This window comes from Balaenoptera physalus, assembly GCF_965194825.1.
Source record: "Balaenoptera physalus genome assembly, chromosome: 20".
Classification (NCBI taxonomy): domain Eukaryota; kingdom Metazoa; phylum Chordata; class Mammalia; order Artiodactyla; family Balaenopteridae; genus Balaenoptera; species Balaenoptera physalus.
This window is the reverse complement of record NC_138901.1, coordinates 36,316,040-36,342,216: the sequence shown is the minus strand read 5'-3', so window position 1 is coordinate 36,342,216 and position 26,177 is coordinate 36,316,040. Positions and strand designations below refer to the sequence as shown.

Genomic DNA, 26,177 nt, shown 5'->3' with positions numbered 1-26,177 from the left:
ACGTTTTAGTTACATAACCACTGTTCAGGACTCACTTGATTGGCAGTGGCCGAGCACCAGAGCCAAAATGAGTCAATCAGAGTTCTGTAACTTGAGAGAGTGAAATCTCAATGTGGGTTTGGGTTCAGTTATATGAAAGCTACATAAACTTGAGAACTGGGGCACAGCCATTATCGTATGAGTAGAAGTAGCAAAGATAGTTGATTTGCAAAGACAGACCAAAAAAAAGAAAAGAATTTGCAGAAAGAAATGAAAGCAAAATATAAATAAAACCTGTTTTCTGGGCTTCCCTTGGCCTTCTTAGTCCCTTTTGAGTCACAACTGCATTCCTATCACTGGATCCCAGGTCATTATATTAAATTCTTCCTTCTTGCTTAGACTAACTGGAACCAATTTCTATCATTAGCAGCAAAAAAAAATTTGCTACTGTTAAACTGACTTTTTCAACCGAATTGAAAATTGTAATGAGGAAATGTTTTGGATTACTTTTTTTTTTCTTTTTTCTGAATTAACCTGTAATTTGCTCAGACACAAAGTGACTTGGTATCACAGAGCCCCAGATTATTAAAAGATGATTGCGCATTTAGAAATTTTGTCTTATTTTCCATGCTAGTCTCTATTCTACAAAGTTTAAGCTTTAGTGTATAACTAAGATGATATACTGCACTTATCAGGTTAATAGAGGGTCATAGCAGTGGAACTTTTTATTGGAATGTCCAACTGCATTCCTGAATCAGTCACAGGTGAATCCATAATAATTAATATTTTCTGAAAGCAATGGCAAAATGTTCCGACTAACAGATGAATAAAATAGCCACTGGAGCCCCTTGGCTGCTATTTGTTGACTACTTCCAAATAGCTGCAAAATACATGCCCCCTTCTGCAAAAATTGAAACTCCAAAACCCTTCAGATAAAGGGGAGCAGATGCTATAATGCAAAGTGCACCAAAATGAGTGTCAGCTGATGTGAGTCCAAGGCTTTACAACTGTCTTTGCCTCTGTGGATCTTAGACTCTTCATCTCATTTGGAATAGAAAAAATCCAACATGAAACCCATAGGCCAAAATGAAGCCCAATAGACCACCTGCTAATGCCTCCCTTTCTTGGAGGGAAACTTTGTTTTTTCCTTCCAAGAAATGTTGTTAAACTTTTTGTGCCTGTGTTTCCTCATCTGCACGATGGGGGTGCTAATTGTACCTACCTCACAGAGTTGTTGTGAGGCAGCTATTACACACAAGGTGCTTAGAAGAGTGCCTGACAAATAGGAATGCTCAATTAATTATAGCCATTGTTGTTATTATTTTTATTATCCTGAGGATATTTTTAACAGACTAGCTAGTTATGGGTGTCCCACTGCTAGTATGTTTGACCGCTACCAACTATAAATTTCACAAGATTTGTTGGACAAGTTTGTAACAGTAATCAAAGCTGAATATATTTAATGATAGTATTTTGAGACATTCAAGTTCAATTCCACTAACAGAATAATTAAATTGGATCAACTTAAATGATTATTGAGTAAGGAAGAATAGGGCTGACTAAAGCTTGCAGGTAGCACCTGACTCATTTTGGGGTCATGGCCAATATTGATGCTACAAGAAAACTTACCATTATAACCTTTTCACATCATGAGGAAATACTGTTGAAGACATGTGGACAAAGGAAAGGAAAAGACATAGATATATCCTATTTGTCTGAGTTCTAATATTGCTTCCAAATCAGACATTGTGGGCTTCCATGTTTTCTGCTCTAGAAAATTCTGAGCCTAGAAAGCAACTATTTCTATGGTTACCTAGAAGCAGAAAACTACCGCTTAGAACAGATTGTGGTCTCTTCTGCACACCTGCCAAATAGCATCAGATCAGAGGAGATGCTGTTCATTTAGAAAAATACATGCCTTGTGTTGAACTTCACTGTGAATGTCCACCCCCCACCCCACCTCAGGCCATAATCTGGAAGGATATGAAAAATTAGAAGTGAATTGCTCGACACAATTAAGTGAGAAGAACTTTGAATCTCATCAGGCAACCCAGGCAGGACGGTAGGAAGGGATAAGCAGAAGACATGAGCCACAAGAAGGAAGGCCAGCCCACCACATCATCTCCATATAACAGCCAGTAGCAGGGAATTTTAGGACAATAAATCTAATGCTCATTTTTAAATTGCTGTCTTCATGATGCTATGCTGTAATCCCTTCAGTTCCCACAAAGCTTCAATAAAAAAGAAAAAGAAAGTAGAAACCAAGAACAGTATTTAGAAAGCACATTGCAGCATTTTTTTCAGCAAAAATCCACAGGTGGGATTTTCCATAGCAATGTCTTATTTGGATTTTAAAATAAACATTGACTCCAGAAGGTGAGGGGACTGTGGGGTCCACACAACTGACACTTGGGTTACATATGAATGACCTACCCCTACACAATGGAGAAATACTTCTTCCACATGACAGCAAATATCTCAGTGTCTTTAACTTTATCTTACCATTGTCTGATTTGTTTAGCTCTTACTTGGGTCCCATTCAGGACTATTGTGTTCTCTTAGCTTATTATTATGGTTACCTTCCAGTTCTTAAACAATCATGTCTCCTATGGGTCCATGTTTACGTAAAACAGGGATTGAGTACTGATATGCAGCCAGAATAAAAGCAGTCCATACAAAATAGGGTTGGATTTCAAAGGAAAAAATAATTTAAGTTTTTTTCCTTCTGCATTCATTTCTCTCTGTATGTAACCAATGTGAAATAACATTCCCACTTTATCAAGACCAAAAGTTAGGTACCAAGAAATTCATTGATTCCACAAATATTTATTGCCCTCAGTTGTATGACTGATACCGCTAGGAGGCAGGGCCATAAAGATAAATACAAAATGGGCACAATTTAATTAGGGAAAGAGAAATGAAAACAAAAGTGGAAGCCTGTGTGTATAGTACACTAAGAAAATGTAAGGAAGTTTAAAGGACTGTGGCTTAAGGAGATGCAAAAATTCCAAAACAAGGTGATAACTGGAACAAGTTTTGAAGAATTCATGGGAGTTCACCAAGCCAACAGGCGGGAAAGGGCATTGCCAGAAGGCGGGGGCATGAACCTATTAGCTACCACCACTCCAAGAGGAAACAACAGGAAGCTTGATATGTAGGGAAATCAATTGGCAGGAGAAAAGGGAAAGGCAGGCAGTGTTGGGATTCTGAAGGTCCTTACATGACTGAGATGTTCTGCCTTTAATCCATGAATGATGGAGATCCAGCTTAATAAAGACCAGAGTGACGAAGAGGATTGTTGCTTTAAAAGGGTGGGTTGGAAGGAAATAGAAATGGAATCTGGAACTCCAGAAGACCTGCACTATGATGATGACTGTAGGGGAGCAGGAACATTATATTCTTATTAGTGGCCAGGCCCAAATGGGATACCTCTGCTTTATTCCCTGAGCCTGGCTGCCTACATGGACTGTTAAACTTGCCCAAGGGAGGAGGGGTGAAAAAAAATCACTTTTTCTTTTTTCCTGGACAATTCCCAAATGAGGAGCTCTATATCCAAGCAATTTTTTCTGCTTTCCTGCATTTTTAACTGCCTCCTGGAGCCGTCTGCATTAATTAGTTCTACAGCCTCTTAGATTTCCATCCCAATTGCTAAGCAGAAAACTTTCTGCCCCCACTAAGATTTAGACGACTAAAGGGAGGACCCCAGGGCTTGGCCTGTAAATGGCAGTGAAGGGATGAAATCAACTCCAGTCTGAGGTTCTCTGAGCTCAGAAAGCAACACTAAGTTCACATCCCTGAGCTGAAGTGATCTGCAATCCTCACCACCCTCCTCAAACCACCATCACTGACATCTACTGCCCCTGACAATCTCGGGAAAGCCAAGTTGTATTCCTACCATCTTTACATGCAATCCATCCAAATGATCTTTTGCCAAATCCCAGTGGAGTGTAGAGATTCTTGTGAAGGATTTGTGAAATTTTGTTGTTTTTCGATCAAACGTTCTTATTTTGTTTCTCTTCCTTCATTCGGGCTTTGGGGGAGAGCTCAGCTTTCAGTTTGGTGGTGAGTTATCAGTTAAACACCTCGTCCCCAAAGGGCTGTCTTGGAGTCTTTTACGAATGACATTGGAAACAGTCTCAGTTGATTCAACAAGGCGGACAACTATGTCCTCAATGGAGACTCATGTGCTATAGCTGGGCTGTATCTACACGTGCTAACTTATTTAGGAGGAAAAGTTAGGTTTAAATATTGGATAAAATACTTTTAATATGAAATTAGTTATGACTTGTTGGATGAAATTCAACTGATTATTTTCAAACCCAACTAGCCCTTAAAATAAAATAACCATATTCTCTTTTTTAACATCTGTGTATGGATGTCTCTTGTGTACTGAAGTTAGAGGAAACCTGAAAAGGATGGTTCCGACCAATTCTTCCTCAATTTCTTTGGAATAAATATTAATATCTGTGAGTTGTCCTCATGCAATTTTAAAGAGTGCCAGAAAGACCAGAACAAACATCTGAAAGAATCCCCTAAAGGTGCAAATGAGGCCACTAAAACCCACAGAGGTTAAGTGACACCCAATGTCACACAGGAAGTATGTGGCAGAGCTTGAATTCTACCCAGATGTCCTGGTTTCTTTGTCCAAATCTTTTTAGCTACATTTCTTATTTTTTAAAAATAATTATTTATTTATTTATATGTCTTAGGTTTACAACAAAATTCAGAGGAAAGTACAGAGATGTCCTGTATACCCCCAGCTCTCACATGTGCAGAGCCTGTCCCATTATCAACATCACTCACCAGAGTGGTACATTTTTTACTAAGGATAAACCTACACTAACACATCATAGTCACCCAAAGTCGATTATTTACCTTAGAGTTCACTCTTGGTGTTATACATTCTATAGGTTTAGATGAATATATAATGCCATGTAGCCATCATTATAAAGAGTATTTTCACTGCCCTAAAAATCCTCTGTGTTTTGCCTATTCATTCCTCCCCCAACCCCCACCCCTGGTAATGACTGACCTTTTAACTCTCTCCATAGTTTTGCCTTTTCCAGAATGTCATATAGTCGAAATCATATCATATATAGACTTTTCAGATCGGCTTCTTTCACTTAGTAACATGCACTTAAGGTTCTTCCCTGTCTTTTCATGGCTTGATAGCTCATTTCTTTTTAGTGCTGAATAATATTCTGGAACTACACTCAGCAGTGGGCCAGACTATGCTTCCCTGATCAGACTGTGCCGCCAGTTTGGTTCTGCAGACGGGACTTGGTCTCTGCACGTAGGGACTGGGTCTGCCAAGACCCCAGTGCTGGTTTTTGCAAGCCCCTCCCCCTTCTCTGTCGCAGATTCCCTGTGGTCAAGCCCCACAGAGTCCCTACAATCCCCACGGGGCTCCCAAGAAGTGACCCACAACACCTGGGGTGTGGAGTCTGGATGTCCCCTCAGACTCTCTTTTCCCACTAGAGGAACCACAGGCTCAGGGACGACCTCTCAGTGTGATGCTGAGGCGGCCTGGGGGAGGACAATGAGGTCAGCCTGTAGCTACAATTCAAAAACAAAATAACAAACAACTCAATTGAAAAATGAGCAGAAGACCTAAATAGACATTTTCCAAAGAAGATATATACAGATGGCCAATAGGCACACGAAAAGCTGATAGACATCACTAATTATTAGAGAAATGTAAATCAAAACTGCAATGAGGTACCACCTCACACCGGTCAGAATGGCCATCATTAAAAAGTCTACAGATAACTAATGCTGGAGAGGGTGTGGAGAAAAGGGAATCCTTCTACACTGTTGGTAGGAATGTAAGTTGGTGCAGTCACTGTGGAAAACACTATGGAGGTTCCTCAGAAAACTAAAAATAGAATTACCATATGATCCAGCAATCCCACTCCTGGGCATATATCCAGGCAAAACTATAATTCAAAAAGATACATGCACCCCAATGTTCACAGCAGCACTATTCACAATAGCCAAGACATGGAAACAACCTAAATGTCCATTGACAGATGAATGGATAAAGATGTGGTATATATATACAATGGAATACTACTCAGCCATTAAAAAGAATGAAATTATGCCATTTGTAGCAACATGGATACAACTAGAGATTATCATACTAAGTGAAGTAAGTCAGAAAGACAAATACCATATGATATCACTTATATGTGGAATCTAAAATATGGCGCCAATGAACCTATCTGCAAAACAGAAACAGACCCACAGACATAGAGAACAGACTGGTGGTTGCCAAGGGGGAGAGGGTTGGGGAGGAATGGAGTGGGAGGTTGAAGTTAGCAGATGTAAGCTATTATATATAGCATGGATAAACAAGGTCTTACTGTATAGCTCAGAGAACTATATTCAATATCCTATGATAAACCGTAATGGAAAAGAATATTTTTAAGAAGTATATATATGTATAACTGAATCACTTTACTGTACAGCAGAAATTAACACAACATTGTAAATCAACTATACTTCAATAAGAATAATAAATAAATAAATAAGAATTGCCTGCCTTCATCCTCAGGCAAATCTAAGAAAATACAATTTCCCTGACAGGTTACCTTAGTCAACAATAAGACAAGATGTGGGAGAAAGAACCACAGACTGAGGAGAATTGAGACCCAACTGGCTGAGTGTCCTTAGGCCTCTGAGCTGTTTATAAAGTTAGTGAACTGCACTAAATGACCTTCGTCTCTCCTTTCTCTGACATTCCCTGTCTTCTGAAAAAATATGGCTCATTGCATCCTGGCCGAATACAAAATGTTTGTACTTGGACCACATTCGCAGGAGTTGATGGCTCTGAATAAACCAGAGAATCCCTACCAGCAGAAAAATGTCATTTCTGGCTGTGGCAGCTTTGGTCTCTGAATTTTCCACAGCACCAGAGATAATGGCCCAGACAATTTTCCTTTTCTCTGCCTCTCATGTTTTTTGGCAATAAAAAGCCTATTGGAGGTGGTAAATAATGTAAATGCAGCAGAATCCCAATCCTTCCCTGAAACACACTCCCACCACCATTTTAATCTACGAATCTGCCAAATCACACATCAACCAAAAGACACTTTGAGTTTATTACAAGATGCAGAGGATAGCTTCTTCACAAATGATTTCATTTTTCAGGCTTTCAATACAATGAGCTGAAGTGAGCCAGCGAACTCAGGTGAGTAGAGAAGGGATCCTTGAAATTTGTGGTGTCTGGGGATTTGGACATTCTCCACAGATAATCTAGCAAGTGCATCATGAAGCGAAAACAGTTTCTGCAAATGGAGAAGACAGAGTATGAAGAGGGGAGAGAAGGGAGATTGATGCAAACTATGAGAGGTCGTGGGAAAAATTAGTCTATTTTCTCAGCTGCTGCCAAAAAATGTCACTGGTGATATAAAGAAATGGAAAATGAGAAAACTCCATTATCATCCAAAACCACTTGTCCATTTCCTGTTCCATGTGAGAAGGAAAATTGGACCATAAACCCGATTTACACGGGGTTGTGGTCTTCTGGCGCCCTCTACTGTCATGGAGGGAGACTGCAGCCGCCTGCACTAAGGAAGAAAATGACGCCAAGCCAGAATCTGGCCCTGGGCCTGAGAATCAATAAACTATTAGATAATGAGAAGAGAGAAAAGAAGAAAGGAGTGTGAGAGGGAGAGAGTGGACAGGAAATTCTCAAGTTCCTTCCAAGGCTGGAATCAAGGTTGAGTCCATATTCAGAAGAGAGCACTGCTCTCCTGAGTCCCACAGAGCTGGGTGATTAAATGGGTGAAATGCCTAAAAGTGCTCAACGGAGGGCAGCTCTTGACATCAGATAGGTGCTTGATGAATGAAAAAGGGGGAAAATGATGGAGAGAGAGAGAGAGAGAGATGGTAACTGGCCAAAACTGTCTCCCTCCAGCTCGTCATTGTAACAGAAATGTCTGACTCTGTCACTCATCTAAATATTTTTCATAAATTGTATCAATCCTCCAGATATTTTTAAAAGTCTTTATGTTTGAACTACTGACTAAGGTAACAAGAAGTACTGTAATTTGAATTTTTATGGAGCCTTATAAATTCTCAATTGTTCTATAAAGTATTTGTTGTATTTGGGTCATTTAAATTCAGAAACCTTAGAACCTGGTGTGCCTGGATCAGGGAATTTCTAATTTAGGGGTAGATGGGAAATGTCTACTCCTCATAACTATAAGAGGTATTATTTGCCAGTTTGTTTCATTTTACCTAAAACTGTTTGTGGCACAATAGATCATAGGCCACCGCTGATTGAACAAGCTCTACTGGTATCACCCCACTACCTGTGAAATAGAGGCTGCTAACTGATGAGTGAGAGGTGTTATAAGACGGTTTTCACACTCTTCAGCAAATACTTGGTTCAGTGCCAGGAGGGTTGAGAGCTCTCTGACTGCCTTGACAATTACTAGAATGTAGCAGTTAGGTAAATGAGGCTGCAGTAACAAGTAGGCCCCTCCAATAAGCTCATTTCTTGCTCATGTCACAGTCTCAAGGTGATGTCCCCACTCAGCAGCCAGTGCTCCACATGGTGATTCAGGGGCCCAGGTTTCTTCCATCTTGTGGCTCTGCCATTCTGCAGGGTCAAAGCAGCAGCATCCTTGCCCAGTCCTGGAAGAGACAAGACCAGAGATGGCCTCCATCCTTTGTGCTCAAGTCCCACTGGCTAGAGCTCAGGCATAAATCCACACCTAACTGCAGTGGTCCAGCCGCGTGCCCAAGAAGAACACAGAATTTGGTGAACAACCAAGTTCTAGGCTGTGGCTACCAGAACTTTGGAGGTCAATTTGTGTTCTCCCTTCTGGTAACTCATGCTATTTAAATCCCTCATTATTATAAATCCCTCATATTAATCCATCACAACACTTCTAAATGCTAGCACCAACATTTACAAGTTGTGTCACTTTGGACAAACTACATAGTACCTCTAAGATACATATTTCCCTCATCTATAAAATAGTGATAATGATAGTACTTATAGATAGTATTTATATATTGTAGGGAATAAATGAGCTAGTGTATATAATGCATTCAGCATGGTGCTAGCTGTTAACTAGAATGACCACATTTATTATTTCCTTCTTCTGTTTTGACTGTTTTTCCAAATCAAAGAACATCAGTAAATCTCTATTTTCATTATGTTCAAAGTATCATATGGAGTAGATAGTTTATCCCTGCCCTCAATGAATTAAATCTATTTTGAAGATGAGACATAAAACTGGTGAAAAGTAAAGCCTTAAGAATATTTATATATGTATGGCTGATTCACTTTGTTATAGGGCAGAAACTAGCACACCATTGTAAAGCAATTATACTCCAATAAAGATGTTAAAAAAAAAAATAAAGTAAGTGTACAAAAAAAAGAATATTTATACAGAATATTGAGCCAAAGATAGAAAAATTTCAATTAAAAAATACATGATTAATTCTCAAATTAGTTGTGTGTACAATGAAATTTTCAGGAGGGAGAGTTAATGTAAGATCTTATGGTGGAGGTAAGATTTGGATTTGGTCTTCAAGAGTAGATTCTAGATAAGGATAATAGGTAAGAATGAGGACAGAAGGCACTATAGGAAACTAGAATGACCTAAAAAAAAAAAAAAACGGCAAAGACCAAGAAAGCAGGGACATGGGGGAGGGGGAGGTGAGCAAGGAAAAGTTGATAGACAAGATGATACAATTTTTCTAAATGTATGAGAATAATAAAAATAAAGCTGGAAAGGTAGGTTTGTGCCAATAGAAGGCTAAGCTAAGAACTTGTCCTTGTAGGCCAGTGACTAGCAAATCTAAATGTGCAGGAAAAAGCCTTTTGCAGGCAGGGGAAGATATATAAAAGGAGGTGGAGTGCAGGAGTTAAAAGCACGGGCTTCAGAGACACTGCCTAATTCAAACCTTGGCTCTGCCACTTAAAACATATGACCTTGGGCAACTTTGTCAACCTGTCTCTCAGTTTTCTCATCTGTAAAATGAGGTGATAAACTTTCACAGAGCTATTGTGAGGATTGTATGACTCAATGCACGCATGGGAACCATTGGAAGAGGACCTGGCACATGGTAGGGCAGCATTGGTATCAATGGTGATGACAGTGATAGTTGTGGTCTGCCCCTAAGGGGAGCCTTCATTATTCCAGGATGGAAGTCAACTTAGCTCTATATAATTGCTACTAGTAGGACACCTTTCTCTCTTAGTAATCATGAACTTTAGAACCACTGGACCTTTAGAAACCTTTAATGAGCTTATGTTTCCATTTGGCTTCATACATACAAGTAGAGCCAGGCATTTGTAAGTCCAACTCAAAATATCAGTTTTCCCTGAAGCTAGGTATATTCATTTGCTAGGGTTGCCGTAACAAAATACCACAGACTGGGTGATTTAAACCACAGAATTTTTCTTCTCACAATTCTGGAGGCCAGAAGTTCAAGACCAAGGGCTTGGCAGGTTTGGTTTCTCCTGAGGCCTCTCTCCTTGGCTTACAGATGGCCGCCTTCTTACCGAGTCCTCACATGGCCTTTCCCCTGTGTGCACATCCATGGTGTCTCCCCGTGTGTCCAAATTTCCTCTTATAAACACAACAGCCATATTGGATGAGGGCCCACCCTCATGACCTCATTTTAGTTTAATCACCTCTCTAAGGGCCCTTTCTCCAAACACAGTCACATTCTGAAGTACTGGGGGTTGGAGTTTCATCATATGAATTTGGGGGGACACAGTCAATTCAACCCACAACACCAAGCTAGGATCTTTCTCGTCATTATAATATTTTCTCCAGTCCCCTGTCATGGAGGACTCTTTTCATGACCATTATCTCATAATAAAGAGTTTGAGACTTTACCAAGAAAGCCAAGAGGTGTACTTGTGGTGACCATCCCCAGATACATACTCAACGCTTCCTGTGCCATATTCTGGGCAGTGTGCCTGGATCCAGCCGCACACGGAACAACCTGCCTGCCCTGGTGAAACTTGCATTCTAATAGGGGTGCCATAGTCTAACAAAATACATGACAGCACTTGGAGTGAGTCAGATGTGCACAAGTGCCATGGAGAATAAGAAAGAAGAATAAGGGAGAAGTGGAGCCCCCTGGGCAGGGGGATGACTACCTTATAAGGGGTGGTCATGGGAAGCCCCTCTCCTAGGGTCACATTGTAGCAGTGACTTGAGGAAGTCAGGGAATAAGCCATGCGGATAATTGGAGGAAGAACATTTCAGGCCGACAGAACGTCAAGTGCTAAGATTCTGAGCTGTGAGTGACTAGGAACATCAATGTGGCTGGAGCAGAACAGGTGAGGGAGACAGTGTTTGGAAATGAGAGTAGAGGTAGGTCAGGTCCCCTGTGTGGTGCCTTGCTGTCATTGTAGGGACGTTGGTTTTTGCTGGAGTGAAATGAGAAGTCAATAGAAGGGTTTTTTTTAATTAATTTTTATTGGAGTATAGTTGCTTTACAATGTTGTGTTAGTTTCTACTGTACAGCAAAATGAATCAGTTATACATATACATATATCCCCTCTTTTTTGGATGTCCTTCCCATTTAGGTCACCACAGTGCATTAAGTAGAGTTCCCTGTGCTATACAGTATGTTCTCATTAGTTATCTATTTTATACATAGTATCAAGAGCGCATATATCTCACTAGAAGGTTTTGAGCATGGTCTGATTTGTTTTTAAAGGCTCCACTCAGATTATTGTGTTGAGACTAGACTGGGTAAGGGAGTGGGGAAGGGTGAGTGAGTAGGTCAACTAGTTACAATTGTCAGGTTAGACGGTAACAGTAAAGTAGAAGCCGTGAAGTTAGTAAGAAAGGTTTAGATTCTTGATGTTTCGAATGTAGAACCACCAGGAATTTCTGTTATTCCTTCTGGTGCTTATAACTCCCTCTAGATTGCCTTTGGCATCCTGCCAATCAGCACTATCAAGGTTTCAGTTGCATTGAGCATTCTCTGTATCCTGGAGCCAAGTGTACAGCTTAAATCCATGCATAGCCTCCCAAGTTCAATCGCCATATCAAAATAAATGAGCACTAACATTACATAAATCCTACATAGGAAACTGGATAAAGTAGGCATCTTTAACCATCTATATTCTGATCACAGGTTATAAAAAGTCCAAAGCCAAAAGGAATGCAGAATGCCTCCAGATGGTATCATATTCGGATAAAGAAATATAAAATGTCATCATGCATGTGAAACATTTCTAACCAGAAAAGGAAAAGAGAGCAGAAGAGAGGAAGGCAGACCAGGAAAGTGATAAAATTTGCTAACCCTAAAAGTGGGTACCTAGCATGGTGCAGCAGTTCTTGTCAATACTTTTGAAAGCAAGCTACAAAATTGTTTTCTAATTGCTGACGTTAAGAAGTTGTACCTTGAGTTTTTCTTATTTAAGATGAAGACTTTAGCATAGTTCTACTCATCTTTTCCTTCCCTGATTTTTGTTCATATACTCTGAGAGGTTAGCTCAACACAATTTTTATTAAGTAAAAATTATCGAGTAAGAGGTGGGTGGAGGGCGCGGGAAGTGCGCCTGGTTGCCTTTCGCCACCCGGAACGCGAACTGCGCATTTCAGATCTGCTTGGTAAACCAGGTGCACCACCATACTGGCCACAAGACTTGTATTGTCTCTGGACGCTACCTTCCAGGGTTTTCCTCCCAGCTTTCACCAAGGCCTCCCCTGTTGTGAAGAATTCCATCACGAAGAATCGATGGCTCTTCACACCCAGCAGGGAATATGCCACCAAGACAAGAATTGGGATCTGGCATGGGAAAACTGGCCAAGGACTCAAAAGAGGCAGCTTTGGAACCATCATTGGAAAAAATATTTAAAATTGATCAGTTGAGATGTTTTATTGCTAGAGGGGCTGCTGTTTGTTTTGGTGTTCTGTGCTACTGTGACTTGGAAATGTCTAATGAGATTGGCGCTATTGAAAAGGCTGTAATTTGACCTCAGTATGTGAAGGATAGAATTCATTCCACCTATATGAACTTAGAAGGAAGTATTGGCTTAACAGCTTTGTCTGCCCTGGCAGTGAGCAGAACTCCTGCTCTCGTGAACTTGATGATGAGAGGCTCTTGGGTGACAATTGGTGCAACCTTTGATTGCACCAGTTGTCATGCAGCCATGATTGGAGCTGGAATGCTGGTACAGTCGATATCATATGACAGGAGCCCAGGCCCAAAGCATCTTCCTTGGTTATTACATTCTGGTGTGATGGGTGCAGTGGTGGCCCCTCTGATGATATTAGGGGGGCCTCTTCTCATCAGAGCTGCATGGTACACGGCTGGCATTGTGGGAGGCCTCTCCACCATGGCCATGTGTGCGCCCAGCGAGAAGTTTCTGAACATGGGAATACCTCTGAGCGTGGGCCTGGGTCTCATCTTTGTGTCCTCAGTGGGATCTATGTTTCTTCCACCTACCACTGTGACTGGTGCCACTCTGTACTCAGTGGCAATTTATGGTGGATTAGTTCTTTTCAGCATGTTTCTTCTGTATGACACACAGAAAGTAATCAAGCGTGCAGAAGAGGACCAGTGTATGGAGTTCAAAAATGTGATCCCATCAATTCAATGCTGGGAATCTACATGGATACATTATACATATTTATGTGAGTTGCCAGTATTCTAGCAACTGGAGGCAACAGAAAGAAGTGAAGTGACTCAGCTTCTGACTTCCTTAATACATCAGATATCTGGCTTGTTTAATAGGGGCAGATATTTGTTAAATAGTTTGTGCAAGCAGCTTTCATTGAAGTTTAGAAGATAAGAACTTATCAGCATATTTCAAGTGTTCCAGTAATGTGATGTTTCAGGTCTGCTTTTTCTTCTGCAGAATAAATTCAGTAGTTCTATTCCAAATAGCACACACATTTTCAATTCTCATGTTTGAGTAATTCTAAAATGTTCTAATGAGTGTGAAAACCAAGGTTTGTGTTGCAGGAATTTAAGTATTTTATCTATTTTTAAATTTATTTGGTTAGGTGAAACTTAACAAACTTGTGTACCTCCTTTTATTTTTTTGAATGTGGTCTATTAACAAGTAATGTCACAAGTGACATAGGGGTTTGGTAAAGGGACCAGAGAGAAGTAAAAGGTCACCTGCAGTCTTTCTTTGAATGCTGAGAACTAAGAACTTAGTAATTGTGGTGAGTCAGTGAGGGGGGTTGGACATTTGGAAACAAGTCATGGCTGTACATCTGCTGAACTTAGCAGAAGCACTGAGCAGAAAACAAAGACACAGGTGATTGTCAAGGCTGTCCTTAGAGTACATATGTGATCATGTTTGGCTTCCCATTGTTTGACACTGTTAGGAGGGTCCACAATGCCAATCATATGGAGAATTCCTGTTATATAGTATGTGTGCATGTGAGTCTTACTTTTGAATCGTCTAGAACAAAATATCCTTAAAACACTCAAGAAAAAATACTCAAAGCATGAAAATTGTTGCATTTTTAAGTATACAAACAGTATGTTCATAATTGCTGAATATTTTAGTAAATTTATTGAAATGTTTAAAGGAAAACATTCTTGCCTTTCTCATCTGTTCAAGCTTTAAAGCCTGTTTGTGGTTTACATTTGAGATTATGAAAGCAGTTTTTCCCCTCAGATTTGGTTTCTTGCATCCCCTCTCAGAGGAATCACTAAAAAGCGGAAGGCAAAGTGATTTTTTTTTCATAAACTATATCAATCAAAAATATAATGGAGAAAACGCTTCATTAGAGTTTCCCCTAGCAGAATTTTCCTCCTCTCCTCCATAGACCATTATTTAACTCTCTTGTGCCATTTGTAAGTTTTTTGATACAGAAGAGTTATCTTTGGAAGTTCTTATGAATGAAATAAGTGTATGATTATCAAGATAGTTGGTGTTTTGACAAGATTTATTACAGTAATCCAGAAATAATTATTCTTACCACCTCAATTCACATAGAATGCTTATTTCTGACATAATAAAGGTCCCAGCCAGATAAAAAATAAAAAAGTAAAAATTATCACTATTACTAACTAGTACTATTTTAATTGAAAAATGACCATTCTGAAGACTCTGGCTCCCCACCAGCTCTCTCAGATAAAAGCTGATTTTTTTTTTCCATACTCCATGTGCTGGTTGAAAAATGGCCTTCCAAGAAGAGATCCACATTCTAATTCCTGGAATGTTACTTTATATGGCAGTTTTTGCAGATGCCATTAAATTCAAGATCTTGAGATGGGGAGATTATCCTGGATTATCTGTGTCGGTTCAAAACGCAATCAAATGTACACTTCTAAGAGTGAGGCAAAAAGAGATTTAACACACACACAGAGGAGAAGGCAATGTGAAGATAGAGCAGAGAGAGATTTGAAGATGCTGGCTTTGAAGATTGAAGAGATGTAAAACACAAGCCAAGGAGTGCCAAGAACCTCCAAAAAAAAAAAGAGACAAGGAACAACGGATCCTCCCTAGAATCTCTAGAGGGAGCACAGCCTTGCCAATACCTTGATTTTGGCTCAGTAATACTGACTTTGGACTTCTGACCTCTAGAACTGTGAGAGAATAAATTTCTGTTGTTTCAAGCCACAGAGTTTGTATTAATTTGTTACAGCAGCTACAAGAAACTAATACACCCACATACTTGAGAGCTGCAGTTTAAGTAGGTGGTTTGTTACCCTGAATGCTACTTCTAAACATATCTTTCCCCTTTATCTATCAGACTTGACCATCAGACACCTCTTCCTTTTACTGTGATCTGGCTATCTCCTGACCACTCCCCGCTCATCAAGGGCTTTAGTGCTCAGCTGGCTTCACTCTCTTCACTCTTACTCTTTCCTACTTGGAAATTTCAACAATCCTCTGTTCCTGCAGATTTTTTACTATTCAGTTGAGAGGACATGCCCTTCACTCCACTCCAGCCATCCACACTTTTATGGTTCTCCCGAAATCTTATCATCACCAATAACCATACACCTTCTGAAATCTCAGTTCCAGTCATGCCCCTCCCATCCACCACCTCCAGCCCTCCCGGCTCATGGACTCAATTCTCTGCCCCTACCGTCTCTTGACGACACAGGGGCCGCCATTGCACTGACCCTACCACATATCACTACTCCACACTGCCCCCCCCACCCCTGTATGTCCTCATTTACCTCCAGCTTAGAAGCTTTGATCTAGTTTGAGAATCATTTCCTTCCTAACACCCTTATTGGCCCTACCCTCTGTTTCTTCATCTGATTAAGCCTCCAATCTGCTTAACCAAACTATCTACCTACTCTGAGCTAAACATCTTACTTTAAATTCATGATGACTAATCTCAACTCAACACTGCCCAGCACTCCTACCCTACTTCCCTAGGATATTTGTTTTCTCTTTCTCCAACACAAATATTTCAGAACTTTTCGTTTTCAACAGACCACACATTTCCTCACTCAATCTCTGCTGATGACTTTGACTCATTCCTGAGTGAAAAACAAAACAAAACTCAGGAATCAGATGAAACTAACCTCATCTTCCTACCACTAAAGCCACTCAAAACCCACTTTTCCTCCTCTATTGATATGACGGAATAATTGTCCCAGCTCCTAGCTGTGACCCATTCTTCCATGTTTACATGGGATCTCATCCCTGCTCAAGGAACTTGAACCTATAGTTTTCCCTTTTCTCTTGTGTTATCAACTGCCCTTTCACAACTGGACTGTTCCCATTGGCTCACATACATGCTTTAACATCACTCATCTAAAACAATTTTTAAAGCAAACACCTGTCTTTCACTCCCACACTGGCCTCCAGCTACTTCATTTCTCTGTAGCCTTTTACACCCAAACCCCTCAAAATTATCTATACTCAGTCTCTATTTTCTTACCTTCTTTTCTCAACCTACATTTTTGGGTTTCATTCCTCACCCCACCCACCTTCATGAAAAACTCCTTCAGTTTTTATCAGGGTCTCAAAACCAATGGTCAATTCCCTATTCTCATATTACCCAATCACTTAGCAGCTTTTAACCCAGTTGGCTACTTCCTTTTTTACACCTAATTTTCCCTGGGTTTCCCTGATACCGTGCTCCCCTGGCTTACCTTTTACCTCACTGGCCACTCCTTTGTTTCATTTGTTGGCCCCTTCTTGTCTGCTGAGTCTCTAAATGTTGGAATACTCTGGACCCCATCCTTAGCCTTCTTCTCTACCCTATCGGCACTTTCTCCCAATCTCGTCTTGTCCAGTTCTGTCACTATGAATGCTACCTCTATATTGCTAACTCCAAAATCTGTACCTGCAACACTGATCTTCCCAATAAGCTCAAGACTCAGATATCCAGCTACATCCTCAGCATATCAAATTTAACTAATCCTAAGGAGAACTCTTGAACCACCCCCCAAACCAGCCATGTGCATGTCACTAAGTGATAACCCCATATATGGTACCCCCCATACCCAGTTGCTCAGGCCAAAATCCTCTTTCTCTCATCACTTACAGCCAATCCTCAGCAAGTGCAACATATATTTCTCAAATCCAAGCCACTTCTTAGCATCTTCATCAACACTCCAGTCCATGCCATCATCACATCTCACCTACACCATTGCAGCAGTCTCCCTTACCCATCTCTCTTCTCCAACTCTTGTCTCTCTGTAACTCATTCTCTGAAGATCAGACATGGAGAGTTTCTCCAAGATTAAGTGTGATCACTGTCACTCTATTTAAATCTCTCTGATAGCTTCCTGTGGCAATTAGAATAAAATCCAAATTCTCTAGTATAGCTTACGAAGCCCTCTGTGATCTGACCCTGCATTAATCTACTACAGCTTTGTTACAGAGATGGAATTTTCTGCTGCCCGTTGTGCCTTTTCTCAGGGTTCCTCCTATTTTTTGGCTCTCTTTATTTTTTTTTTTTTATTTTATTTTTTTCCAGCCTTACTGAGATACAATTGACCTATAACATATGTCAAACCATCACATTGTACACCTTTAACTTGTGAGGAATAGCTGCCCATGATGTAAGGCACCACCATCTCCACCACCCCCTCCTTCTATACTCACTTCCCTTGGATTGAAGATGTTGAGGATAGGAGGACAGCAATAAGGTTCTATGTGTCCTGGGTCTATGATACAGGGGCAGATGGTGGGTTTGGTTGGACAAATGTCCAACTATCTTTAAACATTCTCTATTTAATTAATGCAAGGCCTGATTATGCCCTGCAGTGAAAACTGTTTAAATACTGCTAAATCTAGCTCTATCTACCTGATGTCATGAGTCTCTCAAATTCTTGTATTGGGTTGTCTTTCAGTCTTATTTTAATGCATGTATAATTTACAGGCATGACTCAAGCATATGAAACCTATTTTCCTTCATTTCTCTGTTTGTTAGAAAGATAAATTAATTCAGAAGCCTCCACATCTGCCAATGATGAAAATCCAATCTTGCCAATAAAAAGGAGTTCAACGACTTCTTGTTTAAAGCTTCATCTTTGGGGAAGTAAATACTTATTCAAGTTCTGGATTCTCCCTTGTCACCTTCTTCCCACATTCTTTCTGGGAATCACCTAAGTTCCAGGGGTCTTAGGTCCCAGCTTTGGGGAAGGAACATGTGGTCTACATATTTTCATTTGTCTTCAATGTCCCCCACTGACGTGTGGCTTGTCCCATCTGTTCTTGGGCATCAGACTCTGCACCAGCTACTTCACTGCTCCTGTCCAAGCCTCCAGTCACACAGCTGGCAGTCTGTTCACTCTGTGCTCTTTGGTAGAACTCTGAGACCTTCAACTGAACATGTCTCAACTCTTCCACCTTAATCCTATTTGTGGGTCTTGGAAACTCTTGGCTATTTTCCTTGCACCATCCTGATATGCCCTCAATTGTAAGGTAGCCCTGGCTTGTCCAGTTAGCCACCTTTCTTGGAAATTGTTCTCTACTATTCCAGCACGCTGCTGCTCAGTGTCATATAGGGCATGTGGCCTCTCCAAGAATCTGACAATCTCCCAGAGACATACTATGCAATCAGATCCCAAGACTTTCAGCTTTGGAGTTCTATCTGTGTGAGTCTACAGTCTCCCCACTGATAGATGGTTTGGGGGAAGGGAAGGGCCTTCAAAGGGGCACACTAACATCTACTCTCTTGTTACCTCCCCTTGGAATTCCCCTTTCAACTCTTTATTGCCTGAAAAGTAGAAAAGTTGCTCACATTCTTTACTTTCTTTTTCCTATATTTTGGCCTGAGGTGTAAATTCTAGGTTCTTAGTCTCTTGATACACAAAGCCAATATTTTGTAATTTTAAAAATGGTCTTTGCTCTCCCCACAATGCCTGGCTCTAAGCCAATGGACTTTGGTATAAATTTACAGAAGTCTACAAAAGAGCTCAAGAATGATGAATCTGACTCTTTCAGGATGTATATCCCCTGAGAGTCACTACCTTTAGAAACCCTGGATGATGGAGGGGAAGAGAAATGGGTTCAAATAATTCTTGGGAAGGGGAGAGGGAAGAAACAATCGTTTAACGCCTTTAAAATACTACCCCCTGCTACACTGCTTTTTTATTTCTTTTGTAGGTCTTTATATTTTTCTGTATCTTCCAAGGAATTTTATTGGGAAGATATAAAAGGCTACATCAGGGGCTGCCAACCAGTTGCTATTTTTAAACTTGTGTTTATTTTTTATGGAAGCAAATTTCACATACAGGAATTTTCTTTCATCTCAGGCATTTTCTTCATGGAGCCATACTTAGCAAAGGATCCAGGAACCAAAACCAGAGCTAGAAGGGCAAGTACCCAAAGGAAGTAGAGGTAGGTATATCCAAAGTAGAGCTTTGCTTATCTCCCAGTTTGCTCCAAGCCATGCCTTGTTTTATCTAAGCGTTAGAGAGATGGTACATTCATTTTCTAGTACTGCTGTAACAAAAATACCACAAACTGGGCCACTTAAAGCAACAGAAATTTATCCTCTCACAGTTGTGGAGACTGGAAGTCTGAAATCAGAGTGTTAGCAGGGTCGGTTCCTTCTAGAGTCTCTGAGGGAGACTCTGTCCTGTACCTTTCTCCTAGCTTCTGGTGGTGGCCAGTAATCCTTGGCATCCCTTGGCTTGTAGCTGCCTCACCCCAATCTCTGTCTCCATCTTCACATGGCCTTCTCTCTGCGTATCTCTGTGTCTTCATCTATCCTCCTTATAAGGACACCAGTCATTGGATTTAAGGCCCACCCTTATCTACCATGACCTCATCTTAACTAATTACATTTGCAAAGACCTTATTTCCAAAGAAGGTCACATTCTGAGTTTCTAAGAGGATATGAATTTGGAGGGAGACTCTATTCAACCTAGTTCAGGTGGAAAAAATATCTTGAAGTTGTTCTGTGATAATACATGGAAGTATTTTTCCAGAAAGTCCCAGGTGAGCCACACACTAGATTCTGACTGTGAAGTTGAGAGGGGCCATGGGTTGGAGGTAGTTATGTTCTCTGAGTGCAAATTTTTAGGTCAAGTAGACTTTTGAAAATATAGATGGCTAGCATTTGGTTTTTATGATGATTGTCATTCTTGCTTTTCCAACATCTATCACATCTAGACCTCTTTCATCTTCCTCTCTACCTAGTCAATAGCTCCAGAGAAAAAGCACTAGATCAGAATTCAAAACTTTGCTTAAAGTCTTATTTCTATCATTTACCGTCTGCTTGACTCAAGCAAATCACGTCCCTGAGCTTCCATGTCCTCAACTGTAAAATAATTAGACTTCCAATGATCCTTTTGTAAGTTTGTGACATTTTTACCTCTGAAGTTACTGAAAATTAAAACTACACTAAGGCTTTTTGGATGCTGTATTTTATTGAAGAAGCAAGGCAGTGTGTAATGTCAGAGATAAACTCCTATGCAGCATAATTAAAATTCAAAAATATTTTAGAGTTTTAAGAAATGAACTCTAGTCGCCTGGAAATGCATTTACATGGAGCACATTATCTGGCATTATTAGGTGACGTCCCAGGTCAGTAGACAAAACGGACTAGACTGTGAATAAGTGTGTACACAAATGAGAGCCCAGGGAATATCTATCTGATTAGGTTTCAAATGCCCCAGAGCACATAGCATAGGGTATTCTATGTAGATATTTGATTTATATTTCAGGCAGGAGAAGAGAGGTGGAAGGGTAAGAGGGAGAAAGGGAATAAGAATGAGCTGATTAGAATTCCATTGCCTCCCTGAGCTTAGGTTTCCTCATCCTAAGACGCAGCTGATGCTCCTCCTGTTCATTAGAGCTCTCTGCCTATCACCAGGCACTCAGTGTAGCTTCAGCATTTATCACATTGTCAAGCTCCAAAGCACCGAGCAGGCTGCCACATGGTAAGTGCACAATACATGTTTGTAAATGAGTGAAGGAAAGACTATGTCCGGACTATGTCAAGGGGTTGTTTTGAACTGTAGCTTCTTATTATTACCTCTGTCACCCTCTGCTGTTGATTACAAAGCGCCCTCCCAGCTTGCCTTTGCCAGTTTTTTCTTTAGTTAGCAGTCTCTGCTTTGGCCACTAGATGGCACAAGAGGAAAGTTCTTTAAAGATCAGGAATGAAGGAAAGGTGCTTTGGAGACGTTGAGCTACAGTACGAATAAGGCAGCCACCCCCAGGGTTAATTTAACAAATCAGGTAGCCAGCATTTCACCGAACACAGTGGAAGGAAGCAAAGCCTCCACAAGGCTGAATTTGAAATGACCTTTGGGCACTGGTAGATACAAAGACAAAAACACTCTCTGCAGATAGTAATAACCACCTGGTACATACTGCTGCCTTTTAAAGCCTTGCTGTAATCTGGGAGCACTGATGTGACTTACAGAAGCACCCGACAACTCCACTTGCTGAGATTCGGTGCTCACGAAGAAACTTTCTGTTGTAAATGGACTTTGTCTTTAGATCTGCCTCCAGGGAGAAAAAGCTATGGTCATTCCAGCATAAGACCTTCCAAACTTGTGACAGGTGTATGTTTCACTGTAACAATAAATCGGTATTCTGTTTTAAACATCAGTCTCCTATGAGCTTGGTAAATGTGAATTGCAACCAGGAAAAGGACTTTCTCTTGACAAAATGAACTATCTGAGCCTGTTGGACTGGTGTCATGTCTGTGTTGAATGCCTCCGATGACATGTCTTAGTGGCACCACAGCTCTGGTGACCCATTTTCTACACACCCTTCTTTCACACATCTGTGGCCATGATTCCCCATCCTGGCTGCATATCAAAATTATCCATGAAGATTGTTACTGATGCAGAGTCGCAGACTCCAGCCCCAAAGATTCTAATTCAATAGATCTGGCGTTGATCTGGGAATCTGTATTCCTAAGAAGCCCAGTTGATTCCAACGAGCCTGGCTCTACACCTGAGGTGTTTGAGAACCATTCATCTTTCTAAGTATAATTCCACAACTTAGTCCAGAACCACAGATCCACGGAATATTTTATTTGAAAAAGGTCTCCACATCAATAAGAATGCCTTTTACAGCAACCCTGAACCCTCAGGTTCCCAGGGAAGCTGGGCATCAAGGACTAGACGGGAAGCTGCTAGACCATTAAAGCCTAACAGCCACAAGAAACTAGCAGACCTCTGGGACCTTTGACCTTTAACCAGGAGTATCAAAAGAATCCCATTAGCTCTTGGAGAAATGGCCCTGTCTGGTCAAAAATGTATACGTGAAGGACTTCCCCAGTGGTTCAGTGGTTAAGACTCCGTACTTCCACTGCAGGGGGCCACGGGTCCGATCCCTGGTCAGGGAACTAAGATCCCGCATGCTGTGTGGTACAGCCAATAAATAAATAAATAAATAATACACACACACACACACACACACACACACACACACACACACACACACACACACGAGACCATGAGACCAAGGCCAGATACATAATTTGTGAGCCCAGTAAAAAATTAAAAATTATTAAAAAATTGAAGATGGAGACAGCAGGGCATTAAACTAAGTGTGCGGCCCTTCTGAGCAAGAGGCCCTGTACAACTGCCCAGATCCCATGCCCGTGAGGTTGGCCCTCTACAGGATTATTGGGACAGGCTACCACTGAGGCAGGAAGATGATTATAAATCAAGGGATAGCTGTATTTTTATCTGATCTTCTTTTCAATTTGCTTATTTTTCTGCATCCACACAGCAGCCAAGGTGATCTCTTTAAAGTGCAATCTGTCCCGTCCCTCCCCTGCATTAACTGATCCAGTGGTGCCCATAGATCCGGCATCAACTCTAAAGCCCTGAGCAGGGCTAGCACATCCTTTTGTAATTTGACTCCTGCCCACGGCTCTCATGTTATGCTCCCCATTCTTTCTCTATACTGCAGTCCACTGCCTTTGTTTCACTTCTTCTAGTTTTCCAGGTTTCTTTCTGCTCGGACCTTTCATGAATGCCATTCTCTGTGGCTTGAAAAATCTTCCTTACCTGTCCTAACCTGGCTAAATTTTGACTATCATTCAGGTCATAGGTTAAATGTCTCTTCCTCATGGAAGCTTTCTCTGACCCACCTTGGAACACACTCTCCTATCACCCTCTCCTTGTCTTCATAAATTTATTCCCACTGTTCTTAAATGGTGACTTGTGCTATTATTTGTTTAATGTCTGTCTCCCCTGCTAGACTAAATGCTTCTATCTCATTATTGTTTGGCACAGTACCTAGAAAACAGAGGTGCTCAAGAAGTATTTTTGAATTAATGAACGAAAAAAACCAACAAAGGCAGAAAGGGTGAAAATGTCAGGCGCTGTGCGTGTTCCTCTTATTAAAGAAACACATCCATTCCCAAAGCACAAATCACTCCAAAGATGGATACTTGGCATTAAAATCTCCCTTAGAGGGCTTCCCTGGTGGTGCAGTGGTTAAGAATCTGCCTGCCAATGCAGGGGACACGGGTTCGTGCCCTGATCCAGGAAGATCCCACATGCTGCGGAGCAACTAAGCCCATGAGCCACAACTACTGAGCCCGCGTGCTGCAACTATTGAAGCCCACACACCTAGAGCCCGTGCTCCGCAGCAAGAGAAGCCACCACAATGAGAAGCCCGCGCACCGCAACAAAGAGTAGCCCCCACTCACCACAAGTAGAGAAAGCCCGCGTGCAGCAACAAAGACCCAACACAGCCAAAGATAAATAAATAAATAAAATAGAAAAAAAAAAACCAAAAACCTCGCTTAGATAGAAAAGGAAACAAAAGCAAAAATAAACAAATGGGACCTAATTAAAAGTTTTTGCATAGTAAAGGAAACCATCAGCAAAACAAAAAGACAACCTACTGAATGGGAGAAAATATTTGCAAAGGATATGTCTGATAAGGAGTTAATGTCCAAAATATATAAACAACTCATACAACTCAATATCAAAAAACAAACCACCTGATTTAAAAATGGGCAGAAGACTTGAATAGACATTTTTTCAAAGAAGACATACAGATGGCCAACAGGCACATGAAAAGATGCTCAGCATTGCTAATCATCAGGGAAACCACAAATCAAAACCACAAGTAGACAGCATCTCATACCGGTCAGAATGGCTATCATCAAAAAGACCACAAATAATAAATATTAGCAAGGATGTGGAGAAAAGCGAACGCTTGTGCACCATTGGTGGGAATGTAAACTGGTGCAGCCATTGGAAAAGACTATGGAGATTCTTCAAAAAAACTAAAAATAGAACTACCACATGACCCAGAAATTTCACTCCTGGGTATATATCCAAAGAAAATGAAAACACTAATTTGAAAAGATATATGCACCCCAATGTTCATAGCAGCATTATTTATAATAGCCAAGATATGGAAGCAACCTAAGTGTCCATCAACAGATGAATGGATAAAGAAGATGTGGTGTATATACACATATTTACATATTAACCATAAAAAAGACTGAAATTTTGTCATTTGCAACAACACAGATGGACCTGGAGAGTATTATGCTTAGTGAAATAAGTCAGAGAAAAACAAATACTGTATATTATCACTTATATGTGGAATCAAAAAAAAAAAAAAAAACACAAACAAATAAATATAACAAAACAGAAACAGATGCACAGATACAGAGAACAAACTCTACCAGTAGGGGGAGGGCAAGACATGGGTAGGGGATTAAGAGGTACAAACTATTATGTATAAAAAGAATAAGATACACAGATATATTGTACAGCACAGGGAATATAGCCAATATTTTATAAAACTTTAAATGGAGTATAACCTATAAAAATATTGAATCACTATGTTGTACACCTGGAACTAATAAAATATTGTATTTAATTTGAAAAATAAAATGAAATAAATAAACTTCCCTTATATAAAGGGTGGCCATACTTCACAATTTTTCCAGGACAATCCAATTTTTAACAGTGTGCTTATTAACAGCCCTTACTTTTGTTCACCAAAACTCCCTGTTTGGACATTGAATTATATGGACCTCCTGCTTACATACCACACTTTGGTAACATGAACCATCTCTCTTTTTCTCTTTCTCTCTCTGCATAGGTGAGTTGATGAGACAGTTTCTGTGCTTTGGTGGCTGTAGTATTAACAGAAGAGCTTAAGTTATTAAACCAGGCAGCTTTAATCTGTGAGGTCTCCTGAAGCAGTGAGGATTAATGTATTTTTATTGCAGAGCCAATGTAGTTATTCCCTCGAGCTAAGGTTTGCTCCCAGCAACCCCCAAACTGGCCCCACTGCCTTTCTCTAGACCCACTTCCCAACCGTGAGGGATGCGATGGAATTTTACCTGGAGATTGACCCTGTCACCTTGAACCTGATCATCCTAATTGCGAGCTACGTCATCTTGCTCCTGGTTTTCCTCATCTCCTGCGTGCTGTATGACTGCCGAGGCAAGGACCCCAGTAAGGAGTATGCTTCTGAGGCCACCCTGGACGCCCAGTCCTCCATCCACCTGGTGGTGATGCAGCAAAGTGCTCCGCGGGCCCACTGGGCAAGGGGCCCTGGCCTTCATTTTGGGAATTGTGCTCCACTAGGGAAGAAAAGCACAATGGTGTGAGGCTGGCTGAAGGATACTGGGGAGAGAGCACTAGACAATCTGGACAAAACTTTCCCCACATGGCTACAATTCTTTCAGCATACAGGTCCTGCTTGGCTATGTAAGTGGGAGCTCTGCCTTCCTTTCTGCTTTCTCGTCATCCTCCTTGAGGGTGAAGCAACTGTTTAAGGTAAGAAGCCCACGGCGACCTTTGGTCAAGGTCTCCAGATGCAAAATCTCAGCAA

At 40.9% G+C, this 26,177-nt stretch overlaps 1 protein-coding gene and 1 pseudogene across 2 annotated transcripts; both read left to right on the top strand.

Moving 5' to 3' along the window:
- The first annotated feature begins 5,257 nt into the window (after positions 1-5,257).
- On the top strand, positions 5,258-22,791 carry LOC309649728 (growth hormone-inducible transmembrane protein pseudogene; annotated as a pseudogene). Its single transcript has one exon. The product of its transcript is annotated as a growth hormone-inducible transmembrane protein pseudogene (transcript).
- Positions 22,784-26,169, top strand: SMIM36 (small integral membrane protein 36). The gene has a single exon (XM_082440206.1). The coding sequence runs from the start codon at positions 25,672-25,674 to the stop codon at positions 25,951-25,953; it is 282 nt and encodes a 93-aa protein (XP_082296332.1). The 5' UTR covers positions 22,784-25,671; the 3' UTR covers positions 25,954-26,169.
- Positions 26,170-26,177: the final 8 nt, after the last annotated feature.

Bases quoted from the DNA above. Each gene is read 5' to 3' on its own strand.
- SMIM36 (XM_082440206.1), top strand. From the start codon at position 25,672: ATGGAATTTTACCTGGAGATTGACCCTGTCACCTTGAACCTGATCATC.